The sequence below is a fragment of the Halichoeres trimaculatus genome, unplaced genomic scaffold (assembly GCF_033239565.1).
Source record: "Halichoeres trimaculatus isolate MK-OKI-2021-1 unplaced genomic scaffold, fHalTri1.1 fHalTri1_scaffold_13, whole genome shotgun sequence".
Lineage (NCBI taxonomy): Eukaryota > Metazoa > Chordata > Actinopteri > Labriformes > Labridae > Halichoeres > Halichoeres trimaculatus.
Window position 1 is genome coordinate 18,766,665 of NW_027437191.1, and position 17,484 is coordinate 18,784,148.

The window sequence follows — 17,484 nt, forward strand, 5'->3', positions numbered from 1 at the left end:
TAACGATAATCAAAACTTCAAAATGTGAAAACTCTCAAGATTTTGTTTAAATTTTTCAAAAGTCATTTCAGATTAATTTTTTGCCTTCTAAGTGTTGGTCATGACATAAAAATGATAAAGCCGGCATTGAGGCTGAGGTCATTGTTAGTGTTACTTTACACATGTAAATATCAGGGATGTCCCAATCAGGTATTTTTGCCCCTGAGTCCAAGTCATTTGATTTTGAGTGTCGATATCGAGTCCCGATAATTCAGTTCGACAATTTTTTTTTCTGATACATCACGCTCCCAGCTTAAAGCTCCTGCCATGTTCTGCTCTACTTTATGGCATTCAACTAGTAGTGTCACTGTTGTGATGTCATGCCCTGCGCTGTTCCTGTGTGGGGTTGAGACAGTCTGACTCTGTACCACCAGATAAAGGTAGGGCATACTAAGATGTTTTTTTTCCCCATTTGTTTTGAACTATCATAGATCTGATAAAAAAAAAAAAATAAATAAATAAATAAAAATAAACACACGCACGCAAAAAAACCTGATCCCAATCAGGATGTAATGTCCAATTCTGGTCGGGTCTGTAACCACGTGATCAGGCCCAATTTCCGATCATGTCATCTGATCCGGGCATCTCCAGTAAATATTACCTTGAATTAGATAAAAATCTTGGAGATGTCTTCAATTCTACTTGGAGTCAGTAACTTATTCACAAAAGGTTATAAAAATCATTTTTATTCAAATGTTCACTGATACAAAAACAAATGAGGATCATCTTCACATCACTCTCCTGTTCAGACTCGTTTTCCTATAGTGGTTATGACACGTGTGTGTGTGTGTGTGCTCTGACAGCTGCAGGGATGTCACCACCCCAGATATTCTCCAAGGATTACTATGTGACAACGAGGTGCTTCTGAAATGGTCTGCTAATGAGAGCATGCCAACATTTTCATCAGGAATGTGATACGGAAGAATGAAGACAGGGAAAACGTTAAACTTGACAGAAATAAATCTGAGCTGTGTTCAAATCCCTGAATAAATAACCCTGTAAAAAAATCACATCCATGTGGTGCCTACTCTAAACTCTGTGTCCACTTACATGTAAAAACAGAATTTGCACCTTGGAGATTTCAAAGCTCCTTGAAGAAGTAGACTAATGTGGCAGATGAGTGTTCCTAAAGTGTGATGGTGTGTGCACAAATTAAATAGAGGATCAAAGACACCTTATCTGGCACCGAAACAATGGTCCGAAACAAAGTGTCTGTCAGCATTCCTTCAGAATGATTTCATTATAGTCCAAGAATGACGTACTGTATTTACACAAAAGCACACAGACACAGTCAGCACCTGCAAACAGAGAGGGGAGGTGAACGCAGCCTGAGAATGAGGAGGAGGAACTGAACACCTGGAGCAAGTTTGACAATGAGCAGGAGAAGTTAGTCTGTTTGGGGAGAAGTACTGCGCTACACTATTTTACACGATGCTTAAGAGAAAAACGTTTATCTTCATTACGCCTGTTCTTTATTTCACCAGTCCAATCTTCTTGGCTTCAGTTTCATAAATGAGTAACCTCCACATCTTCACTATGAAGACTTCGGCTTCTTCATCGAGAACCTAAAGCACAAGGACAGACATTTGAGTCATATCTGTGTTTTAAGGGAAATGAAGCTGAAAAGAGACGATATTGGTGTTCTGATCAATGATTAACTAATAATCAACAAAGCAGCTCCTCTATAATGCAGATCAGGAGGCTGCTCCATAACCAGCATGTATTTTTCTTTTATACTCTACACTCAAAGACTTTTCAGTGACCCCTTAAGAAGAACATATCAATTCAAGTAAAAAGAAGTCAGAGTAAATCATTTGAGGCTCATTTTTGCAGTACATTACTCACCATGGCAACATCATCCAAGATACTCTGTGGCATACTGTGAGCCATCACCTAGGAAACAAAAGCATCGTGATTATCTCATTTTTCAATTTCCCTCACAGTCTGAACCAAGTTCAACGTACAGAAACACCAGATCCCTACCTTAGAGCAGACAAAGTCCACTAACGTGGGCTCCTCCTCCCCAATGTACTCAATGATCTTTTTGTTGATCCAGGGCCGAACACGTCGCTCCATTAAAGTCTAAAAAAGGAAAAACAATGCAACAGGTTTAGAAGGGTTGAAATATGCAGCGTTTTCTGCGACTAAATCTATGAACGCCTCTCTCTTCCTCACCGTGTCCACCATGGTCCAGTCCAGCGGGTAGGAGAACAGCTCAGGCTTCCCTGTGGGAATCTTCTCTATCAGACTCTTAATGTGTTTCCGTTTCTCCTCCGAGTTGGCTCCCTTTATGCTGGAGAGGCCAGCTCCATCCACCCCGAGGCTCTTGTCGTCGTCATAATCGAGGGGGACCAGCTTCCTCTTGCGAGGCTGTTCGTCTGCCTCTTCGTCATCAAACTTGTCGAAGACGCTGTCCACGGGCAGCTTCTTCCTCTTACCCGTGTTGGGCTGGCTGGGGCTTCCTGTGGCACCTAGAGAGGATCAAATAAACAGTTGAAATCACATGTTCAGCCTTGAATAAATCCTTGAAATGATTTTAGTTTAAACTTTGCAGGGAAAAAGCAGAAATAATGAAAAAGCTGAATGTTGCTCTGCAGGTTTTATTGGTGGGGGAAATCAAGAAAAAGAGTGCTTTGTTTCCCAGGTTGGATGAAAGTACGTGTGGAAAGAAAGCGGGATGATGGTGAGAGGTGGGTGTTGACTAAACGACATGTTAAAGGGTGTTGTTTCACACCAGCTACAGCATGTCAGCTCAACATTCTGGTCTATATCGGCTCCAGTCAGAGGAGACAATTTCACCATTTGGTACTTATACTTTGTGACAGAAGCCAGAAAAAAAAGCTTTTTTCCTTTTCCTTGGGAGGTAAATGTGAAACAGAAACACTAGATGTGTTTGAAGCTGTTGTTTATGTTGGGTTACTTTATCTTTCAAACTCACCAAGTTTGAGACTAAGGCCAATCTTCGGCCGGTGCTCCTCTTGTGGCAGCGCCTCAGGGGGCGAGTTCTCGTGGGGAATGATGATGCCGCATGGAGACTCCTCCCCAGGTGTGTTGGGGGACACGTTGCCACTGGCCGATGACACAGAGGGTGCTGCCGTTATCGGCCGCATTGTTGGCTTCAAGCACGGTTTCACATCAGGGTTATCTTCATCGTTGTCATAGTCCTCTTCCTCTCCCTCCTCCACTTCGTCGTCTGAGTGGACAGGCCGCGATCTGACCTCTACTCTCTCCTGGTGGTGGTCTTGTCTGCGGTCCCGGTGGTCTCGTGAACCTCTGTGGCGTTCCCGTTCCACCACGGGCTCCGGCTCTTGGATGATGGGAGGCTGTCTCAGACGCTCCTCCTCTTCCTCCTCCATCTGCACCAATAAGAGGCAGACATGAGGAAGATTAACACCCAATCACAGTGTTTGACAGGAAAGAAGGTCAGCAGATGGAGAAAGCTAGACAACAAAGATGTGCAGAGATGCAGACAGATCCAGATGATAAAATGACCTTCACAAAAACAGCACACAGACTCCCTCCCTGCACACCCACGCACACACATGCACACACACAGACATGATTCTCTTCATGTGGAGGCATACCCTGCGTAGCTCTGCGTCTGGGTTTGGATGTCCCTCGTCTAGCAGCCTCTGTCTGATCTCCTCCAGCTCCTCCTTCTCTCTCTTCCTGTCACGTTCGTCCGCCTCCATCTCCTTCTCTCGGTCTCTGAGACGCTTCTGCAGCGCACTGCCCCTAGGGGTCACACCGGAAATTACAACCTTCAGAACAATAGCCACAGCAGCAGTGCTGCATTTACTGCTGCAAGTCAGATCTGGGTCACAGCATCTGCTGCATCCTTCGCCTGTATTTATTTATGTGTCAGTGCCTGGAGGCTCAGATATTTCATACAGAAAAAAAAAGAAATATTAAAAGGATTTCTCTATCTTAAATCAGATTTAATACCCGTTTACATGCTGCTTATTTGGTTTTGAATTTAAATTTGTATCCATCCAGCTGGCCTCAGTTAAAATCAGTCTTTTAACTGTCTTTTGTTGCTCACCTGTAGTATTTGGGGTCATCTCTTTCATCATCATAATCTTCTAGAAACTCCTTCAATCGTTTGCCTTCTTTCACCTAAAAACACAGAGCAGCAATGAATGAAAAAATATAAATCTGCCTTGAAATTTCACAAGCTGACATCCATGACAGGCCTGTACAAGTATGAAGTTTGCCACATCCTGTTTACACAAGGCAAGGTTCTAGATTTTATTCTGAGAACAATCTGAATATCAAGATTAAAATTCAGGGGGTTGCATCTCTGATCCCCAGGTTATCTTTGTTCCGCTCTCACCATTTCCCGTCGGCGCTCATCTTCCCTCTCGGACTCCTTGGCGTAATCCCGCGCCTTCTTCCTCTCCCTGAGCTCCCAGTTTTTAAGACGCTGTAGTTACATTAGTGTCACATAAGTCACAAACTAATACAATCATAACACATGGAAGCAAAATAGGAAGAATGTTCTTGAATAAATATAGAAGGGATTGAGACTCAGAGATGTCATGTTTAAAACGTTAAAAAAAGTCTTTTGTACCTCCTGATAAGCTGCTTCTTTGTCTCGAAGTTTTCTCTCCAGCTTTCTGCGTTCATACGCCTCCTCTTCATCCTCTTGGTCTCGTTTTTTTTCTCTGTCTCGGTCTCGACTCACCTCCCTGCAGAGACAAAAGTAAGTGTTTTATGTTATGTTGCACAAACTGAATGTTCAGTAAGCGTTGATCTGAGACAAAACGCTCCTAAATAGTGAAAGATGTCAGTAAAGAAAAGTTAATAAAATGTCTGTGAACATAAGAGGTTTAATAAGTAAAGATAAAGGAAAGAGCCTTTTGGAGGTTGTAGATTGTGCACGTGGTTCTTCGGTTTCTTCACCTTGATCGGCTGCGGTCAGGGCTCCTCTCCCGGCTTCTGTCCCTCTCCCAGTCTCGCTCCCGTTCCCTCTCTCTGGTCCTGCGGTCTCGGTCTTTGTCTCTGTCCCGCTCCCGCTCTCGCTCCCGTTCCCTCTCCCTCTCACGTTCTCGTTCCTTCTCCCGCTCTCGGTCGCGCCGTTCTCTCTCTCGCTCACGCTCCTTTTCCCTCTCCCTCCGCTCCCGCTCAAACTCCAGCCGCTCCTTCTCCCGCTTGTCCTTCTCCTCTTCTAGTTTCTGCAGAGCAAAACACAGGCAGGTTAAGTCGACGGCATGCGAAATTCAGGCAGTCTTTGCAGGCAATTTTCTATCGTGCACAGATCAAGTGGTTTCCAGATTTTTTATATTTTTTAAAGAGAGGGGTGTTGTGGAGGAACATGCCCTAAATTATGTGCAAAGCTTTTCAGAGAAGCTGGAATCCTAAATGGAAAACCTGGAAGAAACAAAAGGCTCTCCCTCACAGAGAGACAGCTTCTTCATTTAAGTCATACTCTGTTATTCGCAGTTTAATCTCAAAGTTAGCAAGAACTGGAAACCACTTCAAATGGTAAATAGGATCTGTGGAACATGTTCAACTTGAGGCATTCATAATGAGAAAAAGGCGCTGCAAAAGACAAAACTTTTTCTCTCCTTAAGAGTCCTCCTCTCAGAACAAGGAAAACAAAAACAGAACACAGGCGTCAGTCTTTTGTTGAACTAGTTGTTTGTGACTTACAGGTGTTGAACTACGGACTCAGCCCTTCGCTGCCCCTACAAGCCTTTTAAGTTAGGCCTGGGAGGAAAGCAGGTCACACGTATACAAGGAAAAACGTTATGGGATTCTGTCTTTCTTTAGCATCATCATCATCAGCATCATCAAAAACAACAGCCTTTATTTCAAAAGGTAAAAAGACATTTGGTACAGTGTTTAAATCAAGAAATGAACATTGTGAACAACAGTTACATTTCTGCACAGATAATTGAAATTGTAGAAGCGGTCTTACCCCTGCAGGAGTCTTCAGCAGCTCTTCGTTACTTTTTCAGACACATACACACTCACTTGCACTCACCCTCATGTTTCGCTTTCATGGGCATTACACTGCAGGCTTTTTGTGTATTCACGCTTCTTGTGTTCAAAGTACTGAACGTGTAGGGCTGGAGTCAACAGCTCTAATTCTTTACCAGCAGGTAAAAGGCAGAATGGAAGACGTTTTAAAGGAACAGTTGAACTTTCACAAGGTCAGCCACTCATCAAGACACATGGACTACACAAAAAGCCTGGGGTGTGATGCACACAAGAGAAGGATACCTGTGGCATGGGATTATTTGAAGTTTTCATCTTAGTCAGGAGAAATTATTTTGGTTCTTACTCTTCGGTGTAAATAGTTTTCCACTTACCTCTGTGTGTCTACCAGGGCTGGCTTTACTGGCGCAGGTTTATGAGTGGTAAATTATTTTTACGATACATGAGATCTTGTTGTGAATATTATTTACAGTACTTCATATTTACCTGCAGCTTTTTGAATCTCTAATACTAATAAAATAAAATAAACAGTAAGATCACTCTACTTTTTAAAATACTGTTTGCAACATAAGTTATCAGGTATCTGCACAGCTTCTTGCTCTGGTTGCTGAACTTCAGGTTTTCTCTTTAAGTAGAAAACAAACTTGCTTGTATTCAACATGTATGACCTCACTGAGCTATCTTGCAGACAAAAAGGGCTAACATACAGAGGAAGACAAAGTGTAGAGGAAGAGACACACACATCGCACACATAGAAGGCACGTACCTTGTCAGTCTTCAGATCAGCGTGCTGCTGTGAAGAGAGCGCCCCCCTGCGCTAGCATCATAAAAGCTACAGCCAGAGTCACTGCAGTGGTTATTGACAGAGTCCTTGTGCTTCAACATGAACACCATTAAGACAGACCATAATATATGGAGGACTCGCACAGGTTCACTGACTCAGGCTTTAGGGGCTGCCGAAAATAGAGTCATGGAATGAAGATGTAGGTGACGGAGGGGGGTGTTGTTTTCTGGTTGAATGGCTGGCATCATAAGCCTGTGCCAACACACAGAAGTGCAGTACAGTTGCCCCCATGCAAGCCCTCAAGAGGGGGGCGCCCGGTATATGTATAAAGTAAAAAAAGGCTGATACTTACATCCTATCCTCGCAACTTTTTCCAAAGCTCTGAGATTCATCTTGCTTTAGTCACCATATGATCACTATCATAATGGTGGGGTTTAATGAATAGATTAGCTTTTAAGTAACTTTACATCGTCTCCATGCATTTTTGTGTGATGAATGAAGAATGGATGTATCATATTCACACCTAAGTAATATCACTATGGTGGTCAAAGGTGTCAGTTAGACCTGAGAGAGGTGGCGAAAATTCTAGCTGTCTGCCTACTTGTGGTGTTGGAACAGCATGAAACATTTCACGTAATTAGGGGCAAAATATGAAGCGTACTTTTAATGCACTGCCAATTTGTTGAGCAGTATGCACGTTACTGAAAGCAAGAGCAGGCTTAGTGAATGTGTAGACTAAATGTTCAAGTTCTAGGAGTGATCTATGTAAGCAGCTGCTGTCCAAAACCTGAAATGTCAACTGCAAGATCAAAAGAGCTACTTTACCTTGTGAGTGTCTCGAAATTTACTAATCTCTCTGGAGATCAGGTCTCTCTTGTCCTCCTCCATGTCAATTGTGTTGATGTCATCCTAAAGAGAGGGAGAGAAAGAGAGAGTGTTAAGTAACAGCAATATTTTAAACTGAAACAGGATCATTGTGAAGTAAAAGACAGCTGGTGTACCTCCTCTTTTTTCTCCTTTTTTCTCTTCCTCCGCTGGGAGTCCTCGTCTGTTGAAGGTGCGTTGAGTTCTGCAGCATATTCCCGCATCAATCCATCAATCGCGCCTTTGACAATCTGATCTTTTTTCTGCGTTTCCTCGTCAAGAACCTCCTCTTCGTCATCACCTCCATCGTCCGTTTTCTTATTCTGCTTGTACAGAAAAATTCATTCAAGTAATTTAGAAGCAATTCACTCCTGAAAAAACCTATCCAAGCGAAAGTCAAACTCAATCAAAATCATACCCCATTGGCAGTCTTCTTCTTGGCCTTCCACTCATCCAGCTGGGCTTTCGTTTTGGCATCCACCTTCACCAAAAGATTTTTGTCGCCAATTTGAAGGTCGTGAAGCAACCGCAGGGCTCGCAACGTGGACTCTGGCTCCTTGTATTCACAAAACCCAAAAGCTGCAAGAGATATTAAGATAAATACAAGTTTATATTTTTTATATGGTTTGAATAAATAACAAGGACAGAGCTCCCAGTTTTCAGTGAAGTAAATTTCTGAGCAGAGAGCGAATTAGTGAAGCTATCCATAGATGCCATATTTGCTGATAAAGTGATGATTGATGTGTGAATTTTTAATTACCTTGAAGCTTGCCAGAGGCTCCTTGAACCCTCTTCCAACTCAGAACGATTCCACATTTCTAGCACATCAACAGAGATGAAAACATTTAAAGTTTTAGGAGGTTGCCAACACAATTTGACATCTAAAATTTTAAAATGATATTGTGTTGTATCATTCCTTGACTTAAACATGGAAGAGATTAACTTTCATCACAAGAAGTGTAAATGTAAAAGCTACACAAGTATTTTTTAACTGAGTGACTTGAGTGCATGTAATATCTGTTAATTCTCCAATCAATTTTCTTACCGCAAGTAACTGTCTGATCAGCATGTCTGAAGCTTTCTCTGATATGTTCCCCACAAACACTGTGGTAGTGGGGCCACTGCTCTCATCATTGTCTTTGGCTCGCAGAGCAACATCCTTCTTGTGGACTGGAGGCTTATTGATCACTGTCACAGAGGGCACCATAACTGTTGGGGCAGAAGTCATAATCCCCACATGGACTGGGATCATTGGAGTGGCTAAAGATAGAAAAACGGACGCAAATTAGTTCGAAATCAAACCTTTTACCTTGGGAGAGTGAAATCTGTTGACTGGGGGTTCTTTTATATTTTATTTTGGAGGGAACACTTACCTGAAGGGAAACCTGCGTACTGTGGAGGTATCCCAGGAGGAGGCAACAGCGGCCGGTTTAAGTGAGGGGGGAAGGACATTCTGGTATTAAGTAGGACCAACCTAATGAGGAAAGAGAAAGACATTAGCCTTGTAATCGTGAGTGACACAATGGACTTAAATAAACTTAGGAGGAACTACATGACCCTGCCGCACCATCACCACGAGAAAATTCAACGGTGTATGGATACCGATTTGGCATCGACCTGACTTGCTTTGAAACAGTATTGAAAGTGAAGGCAGATAAAAAAACAAATATTGTAAAAATCAAAATTTGCACTTTAGCTGTACCCCGGGTATGCGAGTTCTCGCTCAGACACTTTCACCCCTTTAGGTGAGCAACAACAAAACTGGCAGCTTAGTTAGCCAAAGCTAGCATCCAGTATGCTACCATACGTTACCCCGGCACGGCTAACTCAGAATAAGCTATCATTAGCTTGAGCTCGTGTTACGGAACAAGCATAAAACTCATAATATTTGGCTGAATGCAAATTTGAAATGAACATAAAATTAACAATGTATACATACCCCGAATAAGGTGGTGTTCAAAGTCACAAAATAACGGTATTCGATGGATATAAATGATGAAAATGTTTATAACGTCCCGAATGTTTGCTTAGCACACGGACTAGTCACGGGCCTTCAAAAACATTGACGCAAGCGCTATACGCACCAGACTATGGGTGCGCTTGTTTCGAATGCCAGGACGTGCCTGCTAGGCGGAGCACCATTATAGTATGAGAAGGAAATCTCACAACTTCTTCAACAACAGAGCCTACATCAACAGTTATTACTGGCCGCTAATTAAAAAAAAGCCACTAAATGATTCGAATCAACCATGCTAATGTCGTCATTTTTTCAGTACATTATACATTTTCAGGGATGCATCCAACTTTTCCACCGTTAAACGTTGAAAGTAAAACATGACCCTCGATCATAGATCAGTTTAGACATTATAACAAATTAACAGTGACTAGCTGTCAGTAGGTAATATTAATTATAATAAAAAAAAAAAAGTACATCGCACCTTTCTGTGATTCAACCCACTTAAAGCAACTTCAAATGAGATCACTTTTATTATTATTATTATTATTATTATTATTACTATTATTATTATCCCTTTAACTTTTAAGTACTTTGAAATGATCTCACAACGAGACGGGTGAGAGGGTTGGGGGCTTGGATGGAACAGCGAATAAGTGAGCATTTATCTTTCTATCTATCTATCTATCTAGCGTTTATTTATCTATTTTTTTCGAGATGCACATGTTGCAAAGTGGACCGGTGAAATTCCCAGTCAGAAGGCCAGGCTTAGCCTTCTGGCTGTGAAGTCTACCGTTTCGTTTCCTTGACTTTATGCCAATACATTTTACATGATAATTATAAATTTCCTCAGAAAACAAAGGTCAATGATACACTTTATTAAAAAATATTAACATTAATGTGGTAAAGATTATTTTCCAGTGGTTACCATGGTGTTTTGTTGTGGAAACGAGCACTTCAGCAGCTGTGCAGCGAGGGCTGTGTCTGACAAGTCGTGACGTCACTTCAGGCGGGTTTTTCATGGAAAGTGCTAGAAGGAACGGAGTACATCCTCTCGTTTCAGATGTTCCTCCGTTCAGTTATATAGACCCTTAAGCTTTGACGTAAAATAAATCTTATAACTGTGATTTTCTTGAAATGGATTTCATGTAGTAATTATATGTAGATGCAGTTAAAGCCTTCAATGTCTTCAAAAGATTTGGATTCTGATTATTTGACTAGTTCTATCCTCTCGGAGAAACTGCCACAAGGCGGCGCCAAATTTGGTCTTTGGGGGTACGGATTGACTTTGGTATAGTGCAGTATTTTCAATACAAGGTTATGTTTGTTAAGCATTTATTTCTCTGAGCATTGTGCAGAAAAGCGTCAATGCCATTCCCTTGTGCATGCCTCAAAAACACGGTGAAGTTTCATAGAGTAGCGTGCCTCTGCACATTATCTTAGCTTTACAAATTACATGACATTGCCATTCAATTGACAGCTTAATGTCACATTTAATCAATTGGCCGAGAACAATAATAGTCAGGTCTTCTTTACTTACAGTTAAAACTCAATTTAAATTTATGTGTTCACGCTGTCATTTGATTTTTCTCCATTTCTAATTTTTCTCGCTTTTCCAAAAAACATTTTGTCTTCACAGACTGGTACTTGTGGTCGATGGCGCACCGCGGATGGATACGGCCGCACACTGAAACGAGTGTGTATAAAGATTCCGGTCTATTAAAAGGAAGTCCCTTTTCATTTCCCTGCGTCAGAGAGCAGAAGGGATAGATTTTGGTTGCATTGATTCAAGAAAGTCAACGAAAAAAAACAAGGTATGTATATGAATATTTTGCGCACATACGAAAGAACGCTACCCTCCTTTGAAATTCTGTGTGGCTAACCCGTCATTGAACTGTGAATGAATGTGTCCACGATGAAAGCTCATGAGTCACGACGACAACCTTAGCATCCTTGGAGTTTCATGGGCAATTGCCACATGAAAATTTACTTTTGTTCTCTTGCACGTATGTTTTACAGTGTTAAATGCCTTAAAAACGAAATTTTGGGGCACTGGTAGTCTTTCCTGGTGGGTTGTGTGAATGCGGCACTGTGCCGCACTGCTAGGCCAGGCTTCGGTTGCACCAGGGCAGGTGTGGTGAGGATGACAGCGCTGGCCCGGTTATTTAACCGATAACAGAAAACAACTGTCGACTCTCCTCGGGTTTGATTACAAAAGCAGGACTTTATTTAAACCCATTTTCAAGATATTTAGTTAACAATTATGTTGTGACGATAACATAACGGCTATTTTCACTCGAGTCCATTTCGGTTAACTAAAGCTTCATAGTTGAAAATTGTGGAAATTAATGTATTGAAAACGTAAATATAACGGCCGTGTTACTTTTGGTTTATGTAAACTTTTACCTCGAAGGGTATTTAGGTAATCGGCTCGTTCTAACGGCCATCTCGTGCTGCTGCTGCTGCTGCTGCTGCTGCTGTTATATCAACATTGTCGTTGCTTGTTAGCTAAAACGACACAGTTTGAAACGTTGTTGATACGTTAAACGTAAAATGACGCATTTCTGAACGTACTTAACGTTTTCGGCTTTGGCCGTTTCTTAGCACGTGTTTGTGGAATCCATTGTCTGTCAGTTGACGCCATGTTGGTTAACGGCTACTTCCGCTGATGTTAGAAATATGATGGAAGCTGTCCAATTCAGTGAACCAACTTTTGGACATGGTCCAACCGTTTTTCATTAAACGAAATCGAAAGCATAACCACGTGAATTTACCGATTGTTTCCCCCTTTCGTGTTGTGTCAGTGTTTAATGTTGCGTAATTTAGATCGTATTTACTACAACTCAAGTTTTAGTGACAAATTTTTCCATGTTTTCTTCTGTGCAGATGCCTGAAGAAATGCACCAAGAGGAGGAGGCTGAGACCTTTGCCTTCCAGGCAGAGATTGCTCAGTTGATGTCCCTCATTATCAACACCTTCTACTCCAACAAAGAGATCTTCCTCAGGGAGCTGATCTCCAACGCCTCTGATGTGAGTCTGCTGTGTGTTTCATGTGCCTGCAAGTGCTAGTTTTAGATTCTGTTGTGAGACTAGGTAATCCTGTTCAAATGTGGAGTTTTCTGTCAGAAACTAATTTCTGCAGCATCACTACTACTATAACCAGTAACTGTCTTATTTTATAGGCTTTGGACAAAATCCGCTATGAAAGCTTGACTGAGCCATCCAAGCTGGACAGTGGCAAGGATCTGAAAATCGACATCATTCCTAACAAAGCTGACCGTACCCTGACCCTCATTGACACTGGAATCGGCATGACCAAAGCTGACCTGATCAACAACCTGGGTACCATCGCCAAGTCTGGCACCAAGGCCTTTATGGAGGCCCTGCAGGTACTATGAGTGAAACATGAACCCAGTTGCTGTAAATTGAAGAGTAAAAGCATAAAGCACTTAAAAAGTCACAGACGCTTCCCGGCAGCTCGACATGTTAGTCTTTCTATATTGATTAAAGCTGTAAGGAGTCTTTTTCTTCTTCGGTTTGGTCATTGAATCTGCTAGTTTACACTTGATAGTGAAGCATTCCAGAAAAAAGGTTACATTACCTCTAGTTAGCCTTCTTTAGCCACAGGTTTGATTTTAGCTTTGGAGACCAGTTGTTGAAAAAAATGTTTTGTTTTGTCTGTTACTGACAACTACTCAAACTGTGTCCCCTCTAGGCTGGAGCTGACATTTCTATGATCGGTCAATTTGGTGTGGGTTTCTACTCCGCTTACCTTGTTGCTGAGAAAGTGGTGGTCATCACCAAACACAACGATGACGAGCAGTACGCCTGGGAGTCCTCTGCTGGAGGTTCCTTCACTGTCAAGGTCGACAATGGTATGAAAACTGAATCTAAACGTTTTGTACAAATAGAACATTTTTATGATGCTGTAAACACCTGATGATGCATCTTGTCAGTCAACCCTTCTGTTTTTTGACCTGTAGTGTTTGATCTCATATAACATTTGTTTTGAGGAAGTTTCTTCATGGCTGTGACACTTTCCCCAAAGGTGAGCCCATTGGCCGTGGAACAAAGATCGTCCTGCACCTGAAAGAGGACCAGACCGAGTACATCGAGGAGAAGAGGGTGAAGGAAATTGTGAAGAAGCACTCTCAGTTCATCGGCTACCCCATCACCCTGTTTGTGAGTGTTATCTTCATTGTTTTTTTTGTCATGTCACCTGATGCCGGTGAGTCTAACTTGGGCTCCTTTTTTAAAAAAAATTTCAAGGTGGAGAAGGAACGTGACAAGGAGGTCAGTGATGACGAGGCAGAGGAGGAAAAAGCCGAGAAGGAGGAGAAAGAGGACGGTGAGGACAAGCCAAAGATCGAGGATGTTGGCTCAGATGACGAGGAGGACTCTAAAGACAAGGACAAGAAAAAAACAAAGAAGATCAAGGAGAAGTACATCGACCAGGAGGAGCTGAACAAGACCAAGCCCATCTGGACCAGGAACCCAGACGACATCACAAACGAGGAGTATGGAGAATTCTACAAGAGTCTAACCAATGACTGGGAGGATCACCTGGCTGTGAAGGTAACCAGTGCAGTTCAGGCCCTCATTGTTCTCTGAAATTATCCAAGGACATGGAGCTGAAAGGGTTAAATGAAATCTGTTTTCCTTTTCAGCACTTCTCTGTTGAGGGCCAGCTCGAGTTCCGTGCTCTGCTCTTCATCCCTCGTCGTGCACCTTTTGACCTCTTTGAGAACAAAAAAAAGAAGAACAACATCAAACTGTACGTCAGGAGAGTCTTCATCATGGACAACTGTGAAGAGCTCATCCCAGAGTACCTGAGTAAGCTACACAGTCATTTCACACACGTAAACATCAAAGTGAAGACTCTGTCAGACCTGCTTGCTAAACGGTTTTTCTTTGTCACCTTCAGACTTTGTCCGTGGTGTTGTGGACTCTGAGGACCTGCCCCTTAACATCTCCAGAGAAATGCTGCAGCAGAGTAAGATCCTGAAGGTCATCCGTAAGAACATCGTCAAGAAGTGTCTGGAACTGTTTGCTGAGCTGGCTGAGGACAAGGAGAACTACAAGAAGTTCTACGAAGGGTTCTCCAAGAACATCAAGGTATTAAAACAAAGGCAGCATGTGTTTAAGAATGTAGAGACTGGATTTTTCTGTTCACACTGCATTCTTTATGCCCCTAGTCCATCTCTATGGATCCAAAAGGTTTCTCTTTATTCTTTAATGTCGTTCATCAATGGCAGTATTGTGATGACTGGTGTATAGCTTCCTCTTAGAAATGCATCCGATAGTTAAGAGGTGGTAGTCACTGTATCTATTTAGACAATTGCTAACTACACAGCTTGTTGCTGTTGAGCTTACTTGAAGTGTAGTCTGAGTGATCTTAGTGCTGTAGATCCATGACTTCACTGTGCATACCCGATTGTTTCAGATACTCCAATCAGATGATCTGTGCTTCTTGTCTCTCAGTTGATTTGTGTCTGTCTCCTCTTGGATCTAATCTTAATGTCTCTTGTATGCAGCTGGGCATCCATGAGGACTCTCAGAACCGCAAGAAGCTGTCTGACATGCTGCGCTACCACAGCTCCCAGTCTGGAGACGAGACCACCTCCCTCACAGAGTACCTGACCCGCATGAAGGAGAACCAGAAGTCCATCTATTACATCACTGGTGAGTCTGATGAATCCAGTTAAGTTGCTCTTAATTTTAAGACGAGTGCTTGGTTTGCAATCAGAACACCGCCGGTCCTCAATCACTCTTTCCCTCCCAAGGTGAGAGCAAGGACCAGGTGGCAAACTCTGCCTTCGTCGAACGCGTCCGCAAGCGCGGCTTTGAGGTCTTGTACATGACAGAGCCCATTGACGAGTACTGCGTCCAGCAGCTGAAGGAGTTTGACGGCAAGAGCCTGGTTTCAGTCACCAAAGAGGGTCTGGAGCTGCCCGAGGATGAGGAGGAGAAGAAAAAGATGGAGGAGGATAAGGCCAAATTCGAGAGCCTTTGCAAGCTCATGAAAGAGATCCTGGACAAGAAAGTGGAGAAGGTCGGTGTTTCTGGTGTGCAGACTGTAAAGATGGCACTCATTTCTCCTCATACTTCAGGGTCTATGCTTCTGACAGACTCTAGCTGATGGTGTTTTGTCTGGTAACAGGTGTCCTAACTGGTCCTAAGTTGTATTTTGGTGAGTTGTTCACAGCAGAAAGGAGGCCCCAAAAGTCTTCTGTGTGTCCTGAATGCATTTTGCTTTGATGGTGGTTTCCAAATGATGGAGATGAAAGCTTGGAACTTAAAATGTTACATTTGTGTGTGTCACCTAACAACAACAACAACAGAGGTTTTATTTTATTCCATTTAACAGAATGAAAAACTAATTTTAATCTGTAAGTTTAAATATTCTCAGGTTCTAATTAGATGTTAAGCCTATATGGATGAGACATTTTAGGTTTTGATATGGGAACTTTTCCTTGGACATGCCAGTGTGATAGTTGTTGTTGTCTAACATGACTTCACTGCACGCTCTATTAACTCCAGTTTGAACATGTTCTGCCTGCTCTAACCCACTGTTGTCTTACTTTCTAAGTCCTAATGTTTTCTTTTGGCCGTTGCCCTCCAGGTGACCGTGTCCAACAGGCTGGTGTCCTCGCCCTGCTGCATTGTAACCAGCACTTATGGCTGGACAGCGAACATGGAGAGGATCATGAAGGCCCAGGCTCTCAGGGACAACTCCACCATGGGCTACATGATGGCCAAGAAGCATCTGGAGATCAACCCAGACCATCCCATCGTGGAGACTCTCAGGCAGAAGGCTGACGCTGACAAAAACGACAAGGCTGTGAAGGACCTCGTCATCCTGCTGTTCGAGACCGCTCTGCTCTCCTCAGGCTTCTCCTTGGATGACCCACAGACCCACTCCAACCGCATCTACAGAATGATCAAACTCGGCCTGGGTAAGCGCACACTGCAAAGCACAAACAGTTTTTTCATCCACTGTTTTGTCAACAGATCCTAACTTCATCTTTTGATCTCCAGGTATTGATGATGACGATATCCCCACAGAGGAGGCCACCTCCTCATCCGTCCCAGATGAGATCCCTCCCCTAGAAGGCGACGGTGACGACGATGCTTCACGTATGGAGGAAGTCGATTAAATCAAATTCCCTGGTTTCTAACACTTTAGCCTCACTTTTCAATTGTTCATCCTTAAAAAACTGCAGTAACTGCAAAACAAATAGTCATTCATGTTGTGTGGTGGACCAGTGTTGCTCTTGTGTCCAGAGCATAACTCTGCAAAGACCCCCTTTTTAAGAAAAGCAGTTTTGGTTTTTGCGTTCATGGTGACAGCACATATGTTTTAAAGAGTACCTTGTTGCACTGAGTTTTAAATGTTGGCGCGGTTATTAGTGAACATGGGAATGGTACATTCCACTATCAGATCAGGTCTGGTGGAGGGTTGTTGAAGGTTCTGCTCATGTGCAACACTGCACGCTGCATGGAGAGAGGACTGTAAGATTCCTTTGCCTGAGTCCAGGCTTGTCTGTATTCCAAGTCTTGTTTTGCAAAAAATTAAAGATGTAATACCTTATGCAGAGTCTGTGTTTTAATATGTCCTAGAGTCGGTGTTTAAAATCCAGGGTGTCTGCGTGTGCTGTTTCACAACAAAAATTGTAGCAGGCATATTCCCTGTCTGAGGCACTTGATCCTGTTCCTCCTGTTGACCACTAGGTGGAGTACAACAACCATGAAACAGATGTGACAGCAACTTTTAAAGAGACAGTCTTGTTGCCCCCATGAATGTTACACAGGAATTGCTCAGTAATGCTGCAGTTATCTTAAGTTTCTTGTTCTGAATTACATTTGATTTCACTTCCACAGTTTGATTGCTTTTTCAGTTTAA

At 42.7% G+C, this 17,484-nt stretch overlaps 2 protein-coding genes across 2 annotated transcripts; one reads left to right on the forward strand and one right to left on the reverse strand.

Annotated features, from left to right (window-relative positions):
• Nucleotides 1–709: 709 nt before the first annotated feature.
• Nucleotides 710–9,722, reverse strand: rbm25b (RNA binding motif protein 25b). The gene is made up of 17 exons (XM_074684789.1): nucleotides 9,567–9,722; nucleotides 9,001–9,101; nucleotides 8,673–8,887; nucleotides 8,388–8,445; nucleotides 8,046–8,206; nucleotides 7,765–7,950; nucleotides 7,589–7,672; nucleotides 4,942–5,213; nucleotides 4,610–4,727; nucleotides 4,373–4,462; nucleotides 4,082–4,155; nucleotides 3,624–3,774; nucleotides 2,978–3,395; nucleotides 2,215–2,510; nucleotides 2,023–2,121; nucleotides 1,885–1,932; nucleotides 710–1,604 (listed from the first exon to the last, which is right to left on the reverse strand). The coding sequence occupies exons 2-17, from the start codon at nucleotides 9,077–9,079 to the stop codon at nucleotides 1,512–1,514; spliced, it is 2,442 nt and encodes an 813-aa protein (XP_074540890.1). The 5' UTR covers nucleotides 9,080–9,101; nucleotides 9,567–9,722; the 3' UTR covers nucleotides 710–1,511.
• Nucleotides 9,723–11,236: 1,514 nt separating this feature from the next.
• Nucleotides 11,237–16,883, forward strand: hsp90ab1 (heat shock protein 90, alpha (cytosolic), class B member 1). The gene is made up of 12 exons (XM_074684790.1): nucleotides 11,237–11,395; nucleotides 12,468–12,611; nucleotides 12,764–12,970; nucleotides 13,297–13,456; nucleotides 13,630–13,763; nucleotides 13,851–14,156; nucleotides 14,249–14,414; nucleotides 14,506–14,696; nucleotides 15,116–15,263; nucleotides 15,365–15,633; nucleotides 16,204–16,537; nucleotides 16,620–16,883. The coding sequence occupies exons 2-12, from the start codon at nucleotides 12,468–12,470 to the stop codon at nucleotides 16,736–16,738; spliced, it is 2,178 nt and encodes a 725-aa protein (XP_074540891.1). The 5' UTR covers nucleotides 11,237–11,395; the 3' UTR covers nucleotides 16,739–16,883.
• The last annotated feature ends 601 nt before the right edge of the window (nucleotides 16,884–17,484 follow it).

Bases quoted from the DNA above. Each gene is read 5' to 3' on its own strand.
- hsp90ab1 (XM_074684790.1), top strand. From the start codon at position 12,468: ATGCCTGAAGAAATGCACCAAGAGGAGGAGGCTGAGACCTTTGCCTTC. The intron at 14,415-14,505 runs GTAAGCTACACA...TGTCACCTTCAG, and splicing joins GCTCATCCCAGAGTACCTGA to ACTTTGTCCGTGGTGTTGTG. The intron at 16,538-16,619 runs GTAAGCGCACAC...TTTGATCTCCAG, and splicing joins AATGATCAAACTCGGCCTGG to GTATTGATGATGACGATATC.
- rbm25b (XM_074684789.1), bottom strand. From the start codon at position 9,079: ATGTCCTTCCCCCCTCACTTAAACCGGCCGCTGTTGCCTCCTCCTGGG. The intron at 7,951-8,045 runs GTATGATTTTGA...CTGTACAAGCAG, and splicing joins AGAAGAAGACTGCCAATGGG to AATAAGAAAACGGACGATGG. The intron at 4,463-4,609 runs GTACAAAAGACT...ATGTAACTACAG, and splicing joins AAGAAGCAGCTTATCAGGAG to CGTCTTAAAAACTGGGAGCT.